The following is an 18,980-nucleotide window of genomic DNA, read 5'->3' as shown; positions in this document are numbered from 1 at the left end:
ACCACATGTGTCAAACACAAAGCCTGTAGGCAAAATATCATAATATGTGGCCTGAGAGACAATACTGAGAGAAGCAAATAACATGAATGAGACGATGATCTGTTTTTAATACGTCCACTGGATTTTGACAAAGCCAGTGCCACTTGCAAAGCACCCACGGTAGCTGTAGTTGCTGATTACACTTGATCAACCAGAGAACATTAATAAAATAATGCTGTTTATCTTAAAACATTTACCACATTCAAGTCGTAAAAATTTGGTCTCATGTCACCAGATAATGATGTATATTGTGAATATGAATATTGCCTGGTTCCTGTTAGTTTTATTAATTTACCCATTGCTGAGCTTCGTGACCCTCGAGTAATACTATAAAATGTATTCTGCTTTAATGTTTTGTTGTTGTTTACACTTTCTGGGTAAAAATTCACAAAAGTGGGCTGCATCGTTTGAGGCGATTTTAAAAAGTTGAAGGAAGAGAGTTTCATCTATTTAAGTACTGTATGTGTTAACAATGCCCAACTGAGTTCATAGAGCCCTTATATGGATTTTTTTTTTCCACAGCGCCATTCTTACTTTTAAGCACTGCTGCTCTGGGACTCACAGCGCATAAAGAAGTGCCTAACACAGGAAAGGTCCCTGGTTTGAGACCGGGTAGAAACATATGTTTGCCTGGCTGTGCTTGCCCAAGACACACCACAGGAAATAGTAGTTAAAGGATCCAAAAGGCCTGTTTTCAAATACATTCCAAACGCCAACCCAAACTTTTAAAAAGATGAAAAAAGACTAGCTTGTAAGTACTTGTGGAATGACTGAGGCTGCCATCTTAAAGCCAGGAGATGGCGGCATAGAGCCGCAAAATTTCAAGTTGAGGACACCACCTGTAAATGTGTATAATATAACACATTTACAAACAAGCTAAGTTTAATTTGTATGTGATTACACTGACACAAGATAACGTACTGGTAACATAATTCCCCATGATACTGAAAATAAACTCATTGGAATGGTTATTTATTCTCAAAATGTCTAAGACATAATGACTAAAAAACAATGTCTATTTCTTGAAAGCAAAGAATGCACAATATTATGCAATAAGTTGATAAGAGTTTCTCCCGTCAGGTCAAACTCTTTGCTGCCCTATTAAATCCACTGATTCAGAAACCAATTTCATGTCAATGATTCATGCCATTTAAGACATTGTCCAGTACTCATTTCCACTTTTTAGCTCCAATTCATTTTTTTTCCCCGTTTTCTTGTTTGTGGGCTTTTTTTTTTGTATTAATCTTAGACATGCAAAATAAAGATACAGAGACAATGTAACATCTTTCATATTTTATTATAATAGACACTGCAGGATATTTACATTCAGAATGTTAAGCCGTGGAAATCAATTTGTATAATAAAAGCAAGAAATAATTAGTTACATTCTCCTGGTAAAGCAATTAATTACAGTACAACACACACGCTAATGCAAACTACACAACTTTAAACAGCACTTTTGTAAACTACAAAGGAGTGCAAAAGACAAATGAAATGTACTGCTTCCATTACTCAGGTTTAAATGTGTTTTTTTCTTCATCAAAAGTGCTTACAATGTTTTATTTCAGTCGACTCCTTTTACAGCAAGAACAAAAGTAAACAGCTCCTAAATTGGTTTCACTCTAACTCAGCTTTAACTCACAGCTCAGTGCACACAAGGTCATTCTAGCCATGCCTCCAGTTAAACTATTACCAGCTGGTATTTTTTTCTATATTTTCCTCCAGAAAGAGAAAACATGTCAAAGACTATTAATGGACAATGGCATTATAGGGGCAAAGGAGTATAAAACTGAAAAGCTAAATAATCATGGAGCCTTATAACATTTTCATAATGGTCTCCATAAGATCAAAATCAACAATATTCAAAACAGTCCCTCTAGGTGGAGATATAAAACATTCCTGAACGTTTTCTTCCTAGTATTATATAGTAGGTGTTGATTTTATAAATATTTTTGTTTGCCAGTTGGCTAGTTAGTTTCGTTGGGAAATAAAATTCGGAGAACAGAATTAAAAATTGGGACAGTTTTACCAAAAATGCAAAAACCTACAAATATTCTGGCAATTAAATATTTTAATCAATTCAACTGCATCTCAAATGTTTCTTGATGCAATTCTAACTATAATTTGGGTTACATTTCAATGGCTAACAATGATGAATGGTTTTGCCGTTTACCTAGTATCAGACCCGCATGATAAATTATAAAAATACGCTACCAAAATAGTTACGTCTGAGTCTAAATGGCAACCTTACCGTGAAGGTAGTGGCACTAGAATTCCTGTTATTCCTTAGACAGAGAAGTTAGAAGTACTATATAACGTAGTCCTGGCACAACCAAAACATGATTTCTAAGTACAGTAATTAAACCGTAAAATTTCTTTTCAATAAAAGTGTCTTGACTACTGTGTGATTGACATGCACATGGTCCAATAGGGTTGTTAAACAGAATAAAAGGGGAAAAATTGAAAATCTTTGACAAGGCCTACAAAATTGTCGGATAACATTTTAGATGCAAACCAGGAGTGCACTTTATTTATCCAGTAGGAGGTCTTGTCACCAATATACACTATAAAGGGAAAGTATTTTTTTCTTCGAATTTAGGGGCTCAATAGTTGCCGTAATGGTTTCTAATTGCAATATTATGATATTAGTTTCAGAATATAATTTTAGTGCTTTGTCGTAACATTCCTACATTAGCACTCTATTGTGTTTTCTTTAGTAAAGAAAATATTTTGACAATTTTACTAAATTATAACAACAAAACAATTCAGTCATGACCAACAGTAAATATTTTCATTAAAAAATACCAGAAATATGAACATTGCAACAGCATAAAAGATACCACCCTGTGTGCATGAAAATATTGTTTTTGTTACCTTGATGGTTCATTCTAGTAATCAAGCAAAGAAAACACCAGCGAGGTATACAGTAATGAAAACAATGAATACAGTGTCTAAGTGAAAATCCTGACAGCAAACCACAACTTTAAGCTCGAGATGAAGTTTCTATATTTCTCTCTGAGACTGAAAGCTTCTGGTGCTGCTGCACCACCACTCTCTGGCCCACTTGCAACCTGGGTGTGGGTTTCAGGACAAAGTCCTCTTTTGACCCGGTGGAATCCTGAGAAGTCAGTGGGGAACTTTTAACCTGCACACTTTGACCCCTGACATTTAATCCCTTCTTGCTCGATGCCCCACCTGCCTGGCGTGCGGCCGCCTGAGCACCACCGGATGAGGACCCTTTTTCCACCACAACAACTTTTCTTGATAATGTTGCTTGCTCACTTGATCCCTGACCAGTCTGGACAAGGGCTACATGTCCACCGTGTCCCGCACTTGTAGAACCATTCTCCACCATTAGTACTTGTCTTGGTAAAGTTCCTTGACCCCCCTGCCCTACTTGGCCATCCACAAGCACCATACCTTGAGATCCTTGGAGACTGCTGACTTGAACTAGGCCTTGCGTCATTCCAACATGACCCACATTCTGTTGACTGACTTGAACAAGCCCAACCTGAGCGGCCTGCACCCCTCCCTGCTGAGCGCCTCCTGCGACAAGAACCATTTGGGGCTGAGATTCCATGACGTACATTGGTGTGGCAGCATAGTACAGGGAAGGCTGTTGCACGAGCAGTGTTTGACTGGGAACCACAATGTTGTCTTGGACCTGCAGGTTAGAAAGTGTGGAAGACCCTTCTTGAAGAAAGGTGGACATTCCAGATGCTACATTGGTGGTTTTGAGAGAGTCGACATGGACCCGGTCGGTTTCAATGCGAGTCTGGACTTGCTTCTGGGTGGAGGGCGTGGCAGGAAAAGCAGGTCTAGCTGTTGAATGGACACTAATGCCCGCATCAATTTGGGTTGACCCCCTGCAAATATCAGCCAGGGTTTTGAATTTAGGGTCGAGGTCATCAAGGAAAGACAGGTCGTTGTCGGTCTCATTGAGGCTGCAGCAGCCCACAGAGCCTGAGAGAGACTCGCCGCCTTCATAGTCATACACTAGTATGGTATCCTTCTCCTGGGAATTCTGGGCAGCGTGGTTGGACTTCTGCAAGGGAATATGGCAATAATTATTTTTTTAAAAAATTCCTAATTCCATTTTTTTCCTTGGGTGGTCTGTTACTCACACTGGAATAGTATTCCTCCAGGAACTGATCAGATACTGCCAAGTCATCAAAGGCCCCGCTTCTGTACTGGGAGACGTGACCTTGTCCTGTCATCATCCCGCCTTTTACTCCAATCATACCCCCTTGGCTAGAAAATCGATTGTACTCATTGTATAGGTGAACATTGTCAGTTGTCAAAAAGGAATTTTCATTTCCACCCCCTTCCACCAGTCCCCCAAGGTAGCTCTTTCCTCCGAGAGTGTTGATATCCCTGGAAACAGTCACCTGTCCAATATCTGTAGCATGGATGAGAGGAACATCCTATGGAATGATAAACCAAAACCAGAATTTAGTTTTTAAAATCCTCTTACTGACCAAACGGTAAAATTAGTTACCCGGTCTTCTCCTTGGCATTCAGTGTGGTAAGAGATTAGCTGCTGTTTGGTGTCAAACGGAATGGCTTTGAAATCTCCCGCGGTTCCACCACATAGACAGAACAACAGCAGAAGTGGAACCACTAAAAGAACCAGACATCAGTTTCACCTGAAGAGTCCATGAACAAAAGGAGGTAAACACACTCACAGAGCAGCAGCAGAAGACCCAAGAGCAAAAGTAGAATACCAGCAACGCCAAAGTCTGAGCGCTTTTCAATGCGGGCTGTGCAAGTTTGAGTGTTTTCCTCGCACGTGCACACAACAACGTCAAGAATCTGAACGTCACCGCATGACACACCCTGCTGGTCTTTGATCTCAACGGCCACCTTGTACACTCCTGGCCACAGGTGTTCTTGATCGCGCAGGATTGCCGTAGTCCCTGAAGTCAAAGCCTTTGAGTAGGAAAAGCCTAATCGGTGAGAGATCAGAGGGCCTACCCGGCCTTACCATTGAGATGCTCGACTGACCACTTCCCTTGGCTCACTGTTGATATAACAGTGTATTCAAATGGGGACGAGTTAGGAAAGTCGTCTTCATCCACGGCGGTCACGTAAATGACATTTTCACCATAGCACATTGTGTGACTGGTAGTGATTACTTTAGGACAATGATCATTGAAGTCTTCAACCTGTATGGCAATGGTCCCTGTAGCGGTTTTTGAGGACACTTCTAAAACACATAAAACCGATCCTTAATGTGAATCACTTAATATCTAATCCAGATATAAACAATCCTGTTCCTGTAAGGCTGGAGTACTTAAGGTTTTAGATGTTTCCGTCCTTTCAAATCATCATCTCTTTACCGAGCTGATCTTCAGGATAAGGTTTGCTGAGTGATGGAAATATCTAAAACAGACAGTACTTTCACCCTTTGGGACTGGGATTGGCCAAGTCTAACTTATATTCAACTATGAAGCTAAAAAACAGAAATCACCTTCACTGATGCATATTATTTGGGCGTAGTATGTTCCGTCTATCAAAAATTTGGACTCCCGATCTGGCAATTTATTCAGCCTAATTTCTGCGGTCTTTTCATCAACGATCAACCAGTTGTCATCGTCGCGGTATTTAACATACCTGGAAGAACCATGTTTCCCGTCTTTGAGAATCAGTCAAATACGACGTGAAGCGTAGCCAAGACAAAAGATGTCTTACCTTACGTTGGTTGCCGTCTGGAGAGTGTCACTGTCAATGGCGGCATAGGTGGTGATGACGGAGTTGATGGAGATGGACGTGTGATCCTCGGACAGGGTCACCACTTTGACCGAGGGCTGGAATCGAGGACCCTCCTTCTGATTAACAACATTGATCTTCACAGAGTAGGATTTTGAAGTTATGGTAGTCGAGGTGGAGGAACTTCCGAAATCATACTCGGCCTTGTTGGAGACAACTACCGCCAAGTTGAGGGATTTTATCTCCTCGTAGTCCAGCTCCTGCATAAGTTAACCACAGGGTCCTTTTTATTTGTTTGTTCGTTTTATTAAAGAAAATTGAACTTCTCCACGTGGTTTCATAGTTTAAACTGCCAACCTTTTGAATCATAATTATCCCTTGGTTGGTTTTCGCATCAGTAGTAATGCTAAAATAGCCTCCTTCGTTCCCAGAAATGATTTGAAAGACTGCGAGCCAGTTGTCTGAAAATTCCAGGTCGAGGTCAACTGCCTGGATCCTCAGTACTTCCACATTGATGGTGTTCTCCTCCACACTACCCTCATACTGTATAGGACAGGAGGTGAAAACTAGATGTTTATAGACAGAACATTTTCATTTCCGATATGATACAGTTATTACAGCCTGACGTATTTTTCAATACCCATTTTATCCAATCCATTGTCTAATGAATGTTGCTTTTTTTTATTTGGGTGTTTTTATTTTTTGATCCGAATCGGCCCCAACACAGTTTGAATTTGGTTGTCATTCCAATTCCTTGAGGATCGTGTCTTGACATACCGACTCTTTTTCCAATGTGGGGATGTTGTCATTTATGTCCAGGATCTTGATCTCAATCTCTCCCATTCCTACGTTACCTCCAGCTTGTCCGTTCAAATCTGAAGCTTTGACAACCACCTTGTATGTATCTTTTGTCTGAAAGAATAGGGAACATCATTGAACATTCTTTCAATGACTTTTACAGTTGTCAACTATTTTTAAAGCCATTGATGAACAAATCTCTTTTGTTTCTTTGGGACTACTCACAGAAGACCATTTTGCAAAGAAAGGTCAAAGAGAACCAAGACTTCAAGAGTTCGGCCTTATATGCTGCAGTTCTTTGATACTACAGCATTTATAACAGATTTGGCAACGTAATTTTTAATGTCTGTTTGAGAAGACTAGCTTTGATCAGATGAAGTCCTTTTTAGAATGGAATAGAATACACCGTATTTTCCGCACTATAAGGCGCACCTAAAAGTCTTAATTTTTTTCAAAAGCTGACCATGCGCCTTATAACACAGTGCGCCTTATATAAGGCTCAATTTTAAGTCGCAAGGTCTCGCAACTTACGCAACAGCCGCTGACTCGATTTTCCCCCGAACGTGGAGTAGTCCGCGGTGTATGCTGCGATTTATATACCGGCGTTTCATTGGCTAACCAATGTGTCAATAATCATTTGAATCGATCGCTATTGGCTGAAGTTATTCGGAGCCTCGGATAGGCTAGAGTGCCAAAACGAACCCTGCAATTGGCCGAAAAAGATGTGTCAATCATCAGTTAATTCGATCGCTATTGGCTGAAGTTATTCGTAGCCTCGGATAGGCTAGAGGGCCAAAACAAACCCTGCAATTGGCAGAAAAAGATGTGTCAATCATCCGTTAAATCGATCGCTATTGGCTGAAGTTAATCGGAGCCTCGGATAGACTAGAGGGCCAAAACAAACCCTGCAATTGGCCGAAAAAGATGCTGTGAAAAGCAAGCTTGCTAAAGTACGCCATAAAGAAACATGTTACATTAGTCTGTATTTGTAAATATTTTACTCTCCTGGATTTACTTCACTACGGTTGTAAGAAGACCATGGTTGCGTATCATTATTGAACGTGAGAACTTAGGTGAGCTATGCGGCTTTATATTTTCCCGGTATCTTGTTTTAGAACGATCTTGATGTTGCTGTGATGAGTTGAGTGAATTAAACTCAATTCCAAGTGTTTATTGTCATATGCACAGTAAAGTTGCGAGCGAAAAAGAAAATAGAAACTAAGGAATGGTTGGCATTTCTTGAATCCCAAGACTTTAACCTTCCGAATGATATTTGAAACGATGCATTTGAGTGATATCGTACGGACACCGCATCCGCACGTGTCTACGACACGTATTTGCTTCTTTGCAAGCTTTGGGAATGTTAAGGGGGTAATAAGTTTGACTGAATCATCTGACTGTTTTGTCGACGTTCCCATTGTAGCGCCTTATAATCCGGTGCGCCTTATCTATGGAAGATATAGGACCAAAAACTATTTTTTGGGGGTGCGCCCTATAACCCGGTGCGCCCTATAGTGCGGAAAATACGGTACCTTTATTGTCATTGTTACAAAATGGGTTAACATATTGTGACAACGAAATTGGGCATGACACACCAGTTTTACACTTTCACAGTGAGGTATGAGCCAAGAAGATAAAGGAACAGAGAAGATAAGGTTATAAAACAAGGGGGATAAGGCTATAGTTATAATTTACATGGTATTTACACAAGAAATGTCGGCATGTGGGATGTTACATACAGTGTTATCGTGATACCGTTGGTATCGTAAGGGATGTGCAATATTGCATTTGGTGCAAAAGTCATCATAGTGCAAAAAAAATAGTCAGCATGTGCATTGGTGCAAACATAGTCATCATGCAAACATAGTCATCATAATGATGGAATCACAAGAAGCTGAGCCAAAAAAAGTCTACAGCCTCACCTCCCTGTCCAGTGTGTTTCGCAAAATTGAAACATCACCGGTACCAGAATTGATGGAAAACAGGCCAGCACTGCCATGTGTCTCCACTATTTTGTAATAGATCTGAGAGTTAATAGTTCCTTCTTGATCTGAATCGGAGGCAATCACGCTCATGACAATTGTGCCTGCGAATAGAACGATTGATTGGTTGGGACCAAAAAAACAGTTTGAGATGACTTTGACAAAGCACAGGTTGTTCAATACCTGGGGCGCATGATTCCTTGACAGATCCCACTTGGCCGACTTTGATGACGGGTGTATTATCATTTTCGTCCACCACAGTAATTCTGATGTCAACGTCCTTTTCGGCTCGTGTCCCATCTTCATATTTTGCTACGCCTTTTAACTAAAAAATAAATATATAAACTTTACTGTAAACTTTATTTACAGTGTGTCATGTTTGGCCTTTATAGATGTACGCTATTAGGGTTTCTCACATCATAAAAGGCAAACTCCTCTCGATCCAAAACTTTATAGGCTTTCAAATAGCCAGTTCTTTGGTCCACCCCAAATACACGAATGGGGGGCTCGTCAGCACCAGGCCCCCTGAGCGAATACAGAATTGTTGTGAAGTTTTCTTTGTCAGAGCGAATCTGGAATACAAAAAAATGAAGGGATACTGTATGTTCAATAACAGAACACCTTAAAATAAATCAATTTATATCAATAATAAAAACAGATGTTACACAGTGATTGTCCTTTTTTGATTAAAAAATCTGAAGATGAATGCAAACATTTAGCACTAGAATAAAATCAAGCTGGGTCAGCTACAGTCTTGATTATTTTTTTTTACAGAAACAACACTATCGAGGCCAAAACACAATATGCACGATACCAGCCCTCATGCTTCAGCTTACTGGTATGTAGGTATAAAAAAACTGTGTTAACCATGCTTACTCACTCAACAGGTTTGTCATGTCAGCAAATTATACATAAACATAATCTAAAAAAGTTATATTTAGGTACAAATTGTGGCGTTTATAGTGGTTCAAAGAATTATATTTTTTCATATTCAACGCATCTGTCAATCATTTTGTGAAAAATATAACTTATTTGGATTAACTCAGACATTTAAAATCCTGTATTTCAAAGTAGAAATACATTTTTAACTAAACATGGAAAAAACACACAATTAATTATGATCTAGTTACTGGTTTACCAAAGACAGTAAGCAAAAACATATTAATCTCCAAAGAAATTTAGTTTGGTGTCAAAAGTAATCACATAAAACTGTACACATTTGATGCCTTGTCTTTCAATTTAGAAACATGACATTTCCATACTGGAGACTTGTCTATTCAAACAAACAAACAAATACTGACAAAGGGAGAGAGGGAGGAAGGGATGGACGGATGGACGGACAGACACAGACAGACAGACAGACTGGCCGACCGGCCGGCAGACAGGCAGGCAGACAGACAGACAGACAGACCCAAACACATTGCCTGATCTTTATTTTTGATTTTCCAATTCTGACTCAATGTCAACAATATGGTTTGTTTAAATTCTACAGTTGACAATAAAAAATAGTTAAGTCTTATTGCTGATATGCTAAAATGTTGAGAAATTCAATGATTAATCAATGGTTTAAATGGTTAATGATTCATTGATAATTGATTATTGTTGCACAAGGAATGTTAATTCAACATGGTAATTTAAGCCACTCTAAAACAAAATCTAGATCCGAAAGTAAACATCCGGTAGGAGAACGCAGTTTCAAAAGTAACGATGCATGTCAAGTGTCGTCATTATGTCTGAAAGTGGCTCAACAGCAAACTGGAAGAGTGCCGGAGTTGGTTCAACTCCTGTTTAGTTGACCTACTTTCAAAAAGCAAAGCAAGTGAGAGGCCTACCTTAACCTTTCAACAATTGCATTTGCTTTTTCATATCGTGAATACCCAAAAAAAAAAAGGAAAAAGCACGCACTCTGCCAATGTTAATGCCGGAGTAGTCGTGGTTCTCTTTTAGCTGCCTGGGATGACGAATCCAATCTCTTTTCTGCCTGTGCAGCCCATTTCCTTCTGCCCGCATGGGAACCAGCTGCAGGTATGCACAATGAAGGGAGAAGAGGTGGGGGTCAGAATAAAATTACACGAGGAGTGTGTTAAAATTGTACATGATTAGGGGGATCGTACACAAACAAGAATACTGTAATGACAAACCACATTTACTCTTTAAGATGTTGGTACTGTACTATGTAATGTTTTTATAGGATTAGAATTGTTTTTTGTGCATAGATAACAAAGTAGTGAACATTGTTTACAATGAGATCAAACATGGCACTCTAGGATAAACATGTAGTAAAAGATAATAGACAAAACTCTTTTTGAGGTGCTTGAAGACTGGCTTAATGTTCAATTGCAATTACATTTAGTTTCAACATAATTCCAAAATAAGTCCATATATCTAATAAAACATTTTTCTATGCATAGGCAAGATATATATGTTTTCTTGTGTGCTTGTTTGGGTCGTGATGGTTCTCGGGAAGATACTGTCTCTGAGCCTGTTAGTTCGATTGTGTGGAAATACATGCTCTGCCAACAATTTGTATGATTAAATTAATATTCTAAACATGTCTGTATGTTTATTTTCTCCAACCACTAAGATTAAATGATTATTTGATATGTAATTTCATAAAGGGCATGGAAGTTAATACAATTTTAAAACACGAAGGTTCTTTTTTTAAAACTCTCTAAAATAGCACCATAGAATGAGTAGAAAATGTCTATAAATGTGGTAAACTGTTTTAGTTGTGTCCATTAAAAAATAACTACAAGATACATAAAAATGTGTCTATGATATATTTTTACATTGATTGATGGATGGATGGATTGTTTTTTTTATTTTTTCCACTGTTTATCCCCCCAAAAATTCAACAACTTTGATAAACAATTGTAAAAAAAAGGAAAAAGGGTCTGACAGGAAAAGTCGAAATTTAGCTTGGTTATGTCCCCTGGACAGTCTAGTCAAGTCAAGTCATGCTTATTTTTGTAGCTCTTAATCACAAGGAGTCTCACTTTTACCTTAATCAGATCATGAAACCAGATTATTACACCAAGGAATTATATGTGACATGAATCACATCTCATCATCCCTCAAAAGAAAAAAAAAACAATGATAAACACTATATATTAAATCAGATGATAAATAATAATAATTTTTCATCACACCATTTGATTCAAAATAAACACATACAAAGTTAGACTGAACAGTTTCAAAAATATATATGTGGGTGCTATTATTATTATTAACAATGACATTGATGCAACATTATACATTTCAATAAGACACGGTTAAAGCACAAAATATGACAATTTTAATAATTTAATATTTATGACTTAGTGCAATTCGTTTTTCTTTGTAATTTAACACATTGTATTCATTTTACTCATGGGTCGTAGAAAACATGCACTAAAACATTTCAAAGATCAAATCTCGTTTTAATAAAAACCGCCCAGTGAAATTGCAATTCAAATTATGAACATATATTTCCCCTCAAAATGCCAATAAATATTGTAATATCTGTTTCATTTGGCAGTGCAATTCAGAAAAATGTTATTGATTGAAATTACTAGTGTAATTAATAATGTTTTGCGTAAGGAGCTGGGCTCATTTCAGGTTTCCGAGCAGCCAAAATCACAACACGGCATTAAAACAAGAAATAAAAAATTCCCGCTGACGTCAACACAAAAGCTTCGTGTTAACTTATTTTGTGGCTCAAAACGGCAAGAATGTTCTCGGACTTGTGCGTGGACACGCCAAGCCAGAAGCCCACGCAAGCCCACACAAGCCCCACCTGAGGACGGTCCGTTATACTCGATCGCTCCACAGGCCACACTCACCGCTAAGCAGGAAAGTAGACCCAAAACGGCTCCTGTTCGCAGCACTGCCATCGTGTCGGGAGTAGAAAAAGTCCACTTTTCTCACTAATCTTCAATTTTTTTGGGGTGAGGACACTCAATTTCCGTGTATTGTCACGGGAAAACTTTGACCCTTCACGGTGCGATGAGGAAGAACATGTAGTGCAACGGGCGGGTGGACCTGGGCAGGGGCCAGCCTGCTCCCTCCCTCCCAGCCTCCCTCCCAGGCGAGGCGCTCCTGATAACGGGTGGAGAAGGAGGTGCGATGCAGGTCGTCCACTTGCTTGCATAGCTGACATATTTGCACGCAGTGCAGCGACACTAAACGGGATGGATGAGGAAGAGGTTTGAACTCGCACAACCTACAAAAAAGGAACCGATCCAACTCAAATAAGGAATAAAAGTCCGTCTGTCCATTGAGATTGCCTTCATATCAAATCTCACATTTCAGCCCCTCTATAAGTAAAAATGTAAACATACATTTCAAAAGGTATATATGTTTTCATTTTTTAAAGAACGGGAACATTTGAAAACCACAAAAGCCAAATCATTTAGAGGCATTTTCAAACATGCACTGTGGTCTACAACCTTTTTTGTACCACGGGCGGGATGATGTCTGACCGGCCCAATAAGAACATTGGTAATAATGGCAACAACAGACCTATCAACCTGTACGTTTTTGCCGTACTAAGTACAAGAAAATCTGTACGGAAAAACGCAAATTCGTCAATTATGAGTACCACCCGGTATACACGAAACGGCAAATCAATTAAGTCAAACGAGTTCACCGCGGTAGCCTCTATCTCAGTATCTTTTTTTCTATTGCAAACGAAGCGAGCGTTTTGATGCTACTGTGCGCATGCATCTGCCGCCTCGGATTTCATGTGGGAATTATGTAGTGAAAGGAAGTCCGTCTCTTTTTAAAGAACCGTTTTTTTCGGCTCAACTTATTAAAGAGCCGGTTCTCAAATGGCTCACTTGCTTTGACGCACTATATTACGAATCATTATTGTTGTATAAAGAAGTTAAGAAAAAAAGGAAGTATAAAAGGAGAAAATGAAAAAAGACAGGTTTGTGGTTATCCCTTTAATCAGTATATTACCAACAATAATCTACTGCAGAAAATGAATTCATAATTTGAATAAGAAATTGTGCTAATTATATTTGCATGTATTTTTCCTTTACAGTGAATGTCCAAGCTACTGAATTTTTGAACTTCTTTTATAATAAACCTCATTCATGTCGAGAAACTCAGTATCTCACAACAAAATGTTCATTTACTATATCTATATCTATATCTATATCGAGAGAGAGAGAGAGAGAGAGAGAGAGATATGATATAACGAAACACATGTACAATATAACATGTCAGACTACATAAATAAACACGTTTGAAAAAAATATATGGTGTAAGATTATTTTTGTAAGGGAAAATACAACAATTTGTAAGGGCATGGAGCCATGGAGGTTGACAGGTATCTAATAACATTGGTAATAATGGCAACAACAACAAAAATTATAATACTAATACTAATAATAAACAATAAATCCAGTGTAAACATCAGACCACTATAGGGATCTGTATTTGATATAGCAAAAGACCATTGATTTTATCTCAGCGTCACACTATTTGTACTCACAGTACCCGTACACCGTCGTTTCGGCGGAGCTCTCTCCTATAATGCTCCATTACATTGTAAAACACCGTAAGTAAAAAATGTGTGATGATGAGTCAAATTTGGGTGCATTTTCCTTTGTCCTCCATAAGTCTGGCAGCTCATTGGTAAAGGATTGCTGCTCAGATTGTGGTGATAAGTTTTAATTAAATGACAGCGAGTTTAGGGGCGTCATGTCATGTCATTTTTGGCGTTCAAAAAAAAGCAGTGACTCTGATTTTTGTCATTGTTTCATTTTTTTTTTGCATCCATGTAAAAATTATGTAAAACAACAAAATAAAATGGTGATATTTTTTAGTGAATCTCCATCTTTGCAAATATGCGATATTAACAATCCCCATAAATGATAGAAACACATGAAAAACTTATATTTTTCTTGACAGCATTTGACATCCACTAGTTTTTTTTGGTCAACATGCAGTTGTCATTTTCTTCAAATTATTATTAGTTTGCATTTATTAAATTGTTCAATGCAAAAAATAAACATTTAAAATTGATATGTTTTTTCTTTTCACATGAAAGTGACAATTTGGAACAGTCCAATATTTGATTATTTTTTCAGCTTTGGTACTAGTCAAGTCAAGTCATGTTAATTTGTATAGCCCTTTATCAAAAGGAGTCTCAAAGGGCTGCACAGATCACAGATTATTGCATACCACAGATTATTATTACACCATCCCCTGATCTAAAACCTACATGAGGGCAAGGACAAACTCAACAACCTCAACATGAGGAAAATGAAGAAACCTTGAGAAGGGACCGCACATGAGGTAATCCCCCTTCCAGGATGACCAGAATACAAATAATACACAGATATTGTAACCATGATAGATAGGTGATTCATAAGCTATAGAATAGAAGTGTGTTTTAAGCCTAGATTTAGACGGCTCTACTAAGGTTGCGGATCGAATCTCAGCGGCAGAGCATTCCATAGCACCGGGGCCTGAATGGAGAATGCTCTCGAACCTGCGGATCTGTTCTTGGCCCTTGGGGTCACTAGTAGACCAGCATTGTCAGAGCCAATACTCCGGACCAGAACATAGGGGGGAATTAAATCTGAAAGATATGAAGGCGCAAGTCGATGCATGATTTTGTATACTACCAACAGAACCTTAAAATCACATCTTAGGCCAACAGGGAGCCAATGCAGGTTAGCTAAAATCGGGGTAATGTGATCAAACTTTCTCGTTTTAGTGAAAAGCCTCGCTGCAGCATTTTGTACTAGTTGCAGGCTCTTGATTTTGGACTTTGGGAGACCGGAGAGTAGTACATTACAGTAATCGAAACAGGAGGTAACAAACGCATGAAGTACAATCCCCGCACCAGACTGGGACAGCATAGAACCTTTTGGTCGTTAACATAGTCTTATGCGATTCATTGTTTTTGATTTATTTACAGTTTTGGAAAATTGTTTGGACTTCAACCGCTACTTCAAAACACATTGCAGTATATATTAATCATTAAACCCCTGTGAAATGGAAAAAATACTGTTGGCCATTTGTCAATATGAGAGACTTTCAACTAACTAATTAAGTAATTGTATCTTCTTTCCTCATTCTTGCTATATTATGTCTGAGGCTTTGTTGTTCAAGTGGCCAGACAAGCACACTGATACATCCACACAGTGTAAACATAAGACAAAGTGACTAATTTGTGATGTAAGCAAAAATGTTTCCTAAGAGAATGACTCCGACCTCTCTCACAATAGGAGGATTTTTATCAAGTATACTCGTCATGGATTTTCTTTTTGAATTACTGAAACCATCTGCTCCTTCCACTTTATCACTCCTACTGTAAATGATGCATTTTCTCAAGTATTTTTAGATCCCCGAAACACACACAGACCTCGGTTCCATCTAAAAGTGTAATTATTTCAGATAACTTCCTCTGTGCCACTCCTAGCATAGAGACAGCCAATGTGTGGCGTTTTCTTTATCAGTTCCTTCCCTGACTACGTTAAACAAACACACACTCGAAAAGTCACAGTGCCAAAGGTGTCTGGACAGGGAATGTCACAGCCATGGGGCAATTTTTACACTCATGTGAAAATACATCAGTCTTAAGCAGGCCAGTAGGTAGGTATTTTTAAACGTGGTTAATACATATTCATACTATAAAAACCTACAAATCTCTTTACACTTTCCTTTCAGTAAGTCCTTGTGAATAACTCAATTCAGAATCCATCACAGCCAATTTTAGAGCCATGACAGACAAAAGGACAAACAAACTTTCACATGTTTGAATTCAAAATCGATGGCCTTCAGGGTTTGTTTGGGGTGTGCCTACAATATGGAGAAAAGATAGTTGGGATTCCTCACTGAACTGCTGTCCTATCCAACTTGTGCTAGAACCAATGGAGCTTATAATTTGATCGGGGTGAAAGCGCTTTAATTTTTTTAAACACAGCGGTCAACAAACGATGGCCTACGGAACGGCCTACACACTTTTATCACACTTTTAAGTTCAGGTCCAAATAATGTACACGGAAATGCATCATGTCACAAAAGTAAACGCATGCCATGAGGGTGTAAAGGTGTGGTGTATAGTGTCAGGTGTCCTTAAGAAGTTTGAAATTAAATATTTTCTCTATAAATTATGTGTTAACAATTCCCAACTGACTCTATATGGTTTTTTTCTACCACGCCTGACTGCTTTGATCTTATTTTTACCTTTGGTGTTCTGGCCGCGGAGCACATTACACAGAAGGGAAGGAGTTGGAGGGAGGGGGTTGACGAAAGTGATTTCACGTGCGTTCTCGTGGTTTTCATTTTATTCTAGGATAAAAATGATGAAACTAAAAAAAGTACTGTTTCAGATACAGTCCAAATGCCAACCTAAACCACGAAAGAGATGAAAAATAAGGTGTTTAATCGAGTCCTTCCTAGAATTTCACATGCTTACACACGCAACACTAGGAGCTTAACAGAGGCCTCAATGAGGATTTTAGCCAGAAAATGGCATCAGCAAGTAGAATACTTTGGAGTTAGGGACACCACTATTAAGGCAAAAAGATTGCACTCACCTAAATTTCTTAGCCTGTGTCCCTGTGCACCCTCTGGAAACTATATTTTTCATTGCACTTATGGCCAACATTTTCTGTCATGATTGCCAAACTCAAGACACCTGGGGCAATCGTTTGGCACTAAGGAGCGCGGTTTCTGAATGGCTGGCACTCCCCTCTTAAGCTGTCAGCACCCAGAGGGGAGAGTCAGACCGTACTTGTGTCTCTCTGTGTGTCTCGCCAGATTACCAGTACCAAAGACTTCTCCTGCTTGATTCCTGCCTGCCTCCTGTTTAGGCCTGTTTCTGTCCCACGTTTACGATCTACTCTCCTGCCCTGGCCACCGACCTGCCCGCTTAGCTGTATCGATTCTTCCTACCTGTCACGGAGTTGCCATTCCGTCCAACGCTGCTAGCGACCGACAACCATCGGCTTCCAAAGCAAGCTCTGTCAGCTCAATACAATAAAGATTCCTTTAAAACGAACGCAATTGGGTCCGAGATTCCATTCTGGTTCGTGACATATTATTTATCAATATACGTAATCTCATGCAATAAAACACTTCTGAATGAGCCTTATTTGCAAAGAGTTTTTTTAATTCACATGATGACACTTAGAACCTAAAAAGGAGATATTACTTTTGATATACTATTAACATTATTTTTGTAAATAAACATAATTATTTGTATATTTTGTTTGTTCAAAACCAACTGGATAAAAATGTCCCTTTATAATCAAATAGACAACCAAACACAATTGGTACAGATAAATGGAAACATGAAAAATGGGGGGTGCTGGAGCCCATCCCAGTTATCTTCGGGCAGTGTGCAGGGGAGACCCTGAACTGGTTCCCTGATAGTTGCAGGGAATACAGGGACAGACTCACTAGCTCATTTACAACTAGGGAAAATTTGGATCGGCCAATTAACCTGACATAAATATTTTTGGATTGTGGGAGGAAACTGGAGTGCCCGGAAGAAACCCACGCAAGCGCGGGGAGAACATGCAAACTCCATATAGGAAGGCTGGTTGCTGATTTGAACACATGAACTGTGACTGGGATGCGTAACCACTTAACTTCCGTGCCGCCCACTAAATACATCAATTAGCTATTTCTTTCTCCAGCCTGGCCCCTGTGCAATTTTCTTCAAACCGAGGCGGTCTGCGACTCAAAAAATTTGAAGACCCTTGATGCAAAAAAAAGTGTTAAAAACTAACACACACGCCCACACACAAAGATAGAGAGCTGATGCAAATTATCTCAAAATCAATATTGTGTCAATACGTCAACTAAGCATAAGGCAAGAGGTTATAACAGCACGGTGATGCTTTGAAGACCAACGATTGGGATGTTATCTTTATGATAGTCTGAAAGAGAACGTGAAGCCAACACATAATAAAATATGTCCGACAGGGTTACGTTTAACTCCTGGACTCCTCCTGCAGTAACAAAGTCTAACTACACTACAACAATTAGAAACTCATTAAAGTAAAATGAACACACATACACATAATTGCTATTTGTGTAAAAAAATGAAATGAAAATTGAATTAAATGTTATTTAAAATTTGCAAAAAAAAGTATGTTAATTATTTAAGAAAATTAAGGAAAATTATAAAAAATACGAGACAAAAAGGGGCAGCACGGCGGCACAGTGGTTAGCGTGTGTGTGGCACAGTTCTAAGGTCTTGGGAACCTCGTGTGTGGGTTCAAATCCAGCTACCGGACTTACAGTGCGGAGTTTGTATGTTTCCCCCGTGCTTGCGTGGGTTTCTTCCGGGCACTCCGGTTTCCTCCCACATTCCAAAGACATGCATTTCAGGTGGATTGGCCGGTCCAAATTGTCCCTAGGTGTGAATGAGCGAGCGAACTGTCTGTCCCTGTGTGCCCTGCGATTGGCTGGCAACCAGTTCAGGGTGTCCAATGCCACTGCCCC

The 18,980-nt window shown here is 39.1% G+C and overlaps 1 protein-coding gene and 1 long non-coding RNA gene across 3 annotated transcripts; one reads left to right on the top strand and one right to left on the bottom strand.

Annotated features, from left to right (window-relative positions):
* Positions 1-1,317: 1,317 nt before the first annotated feature.
* LOC148374596 (desmoglein-2-like protein) lies at positions 1,318-12,557 on the bottom strand. Of its 2 annotated transcripts, none has more exons than XM_088338343.1 (14): positions 12,350-12,557; positions 10,434-10,547; positions 8,945-9,100; positions 8,712-8,853; positions 8,469-8,632; positions 6,526-6,660; positions 6,106-6,291; positions 5,731-6,008; positions 5,510-5,652; positions 5,024-5,245; positions 4,725-4,955; positions 4,538-4,659; positions 4,164-4,463; positions 1,318-4,084 (listed from the first exon to the last, which is right to left on the bottom strand). In XM_088338343.1, exons 1-14 carry the CDS (start codon positions 12,398-12,400, stop codon positions 3,023-3,025), a joined length of 3,306 nt encoding a protein of 1,101 aa, XP_088194469.1. In that variant the 5' UTR covers positions 12,401-12,557; the 3' UTR covers positions 1,318-3,022. The 2 variants fall into 2 exon arrangements, with proteins under 2 accessions (XP_088194469.1, XP_088194477.1); XM_088338351.1 differs by having other exon boundaries at positions 5,024-5,242.
* Positions 8,241-17,529, top strand: LOC148374595 (uncharacterized). Its single transcript, XR_015850739.1, has 2 exons — positions 8,241-9,366; positions 17,289-17,529. It is a non-coding gene; the product is annotated as an uncharacterized LOC148374595 (long non-coding RNA).
* Positions 17,530-18,980: the final 1,451 nt, after the last annotated feature.

The sequence above is a fragment of the Urocampus carinirostris genome, chromosome 1 (genome assembly GCF_059441175.1).
Source record: "Urocampus carinirostris isolate Australia breed hairy pipefish chromosome 1, RoL_Ucar_1.0, whole genome shotgun sequence".
NCBI classification, from domain to species: domain Eukaryota; kingdom Metazoa; phylum Chordata; class Actinopteri; order Syngnathiformes; family Syngnathidae; genus Urocampus; species Urocampus carinirostris.
This window is presented reverse-complemented; position numbering and strand designations above follow the sequence as displayed.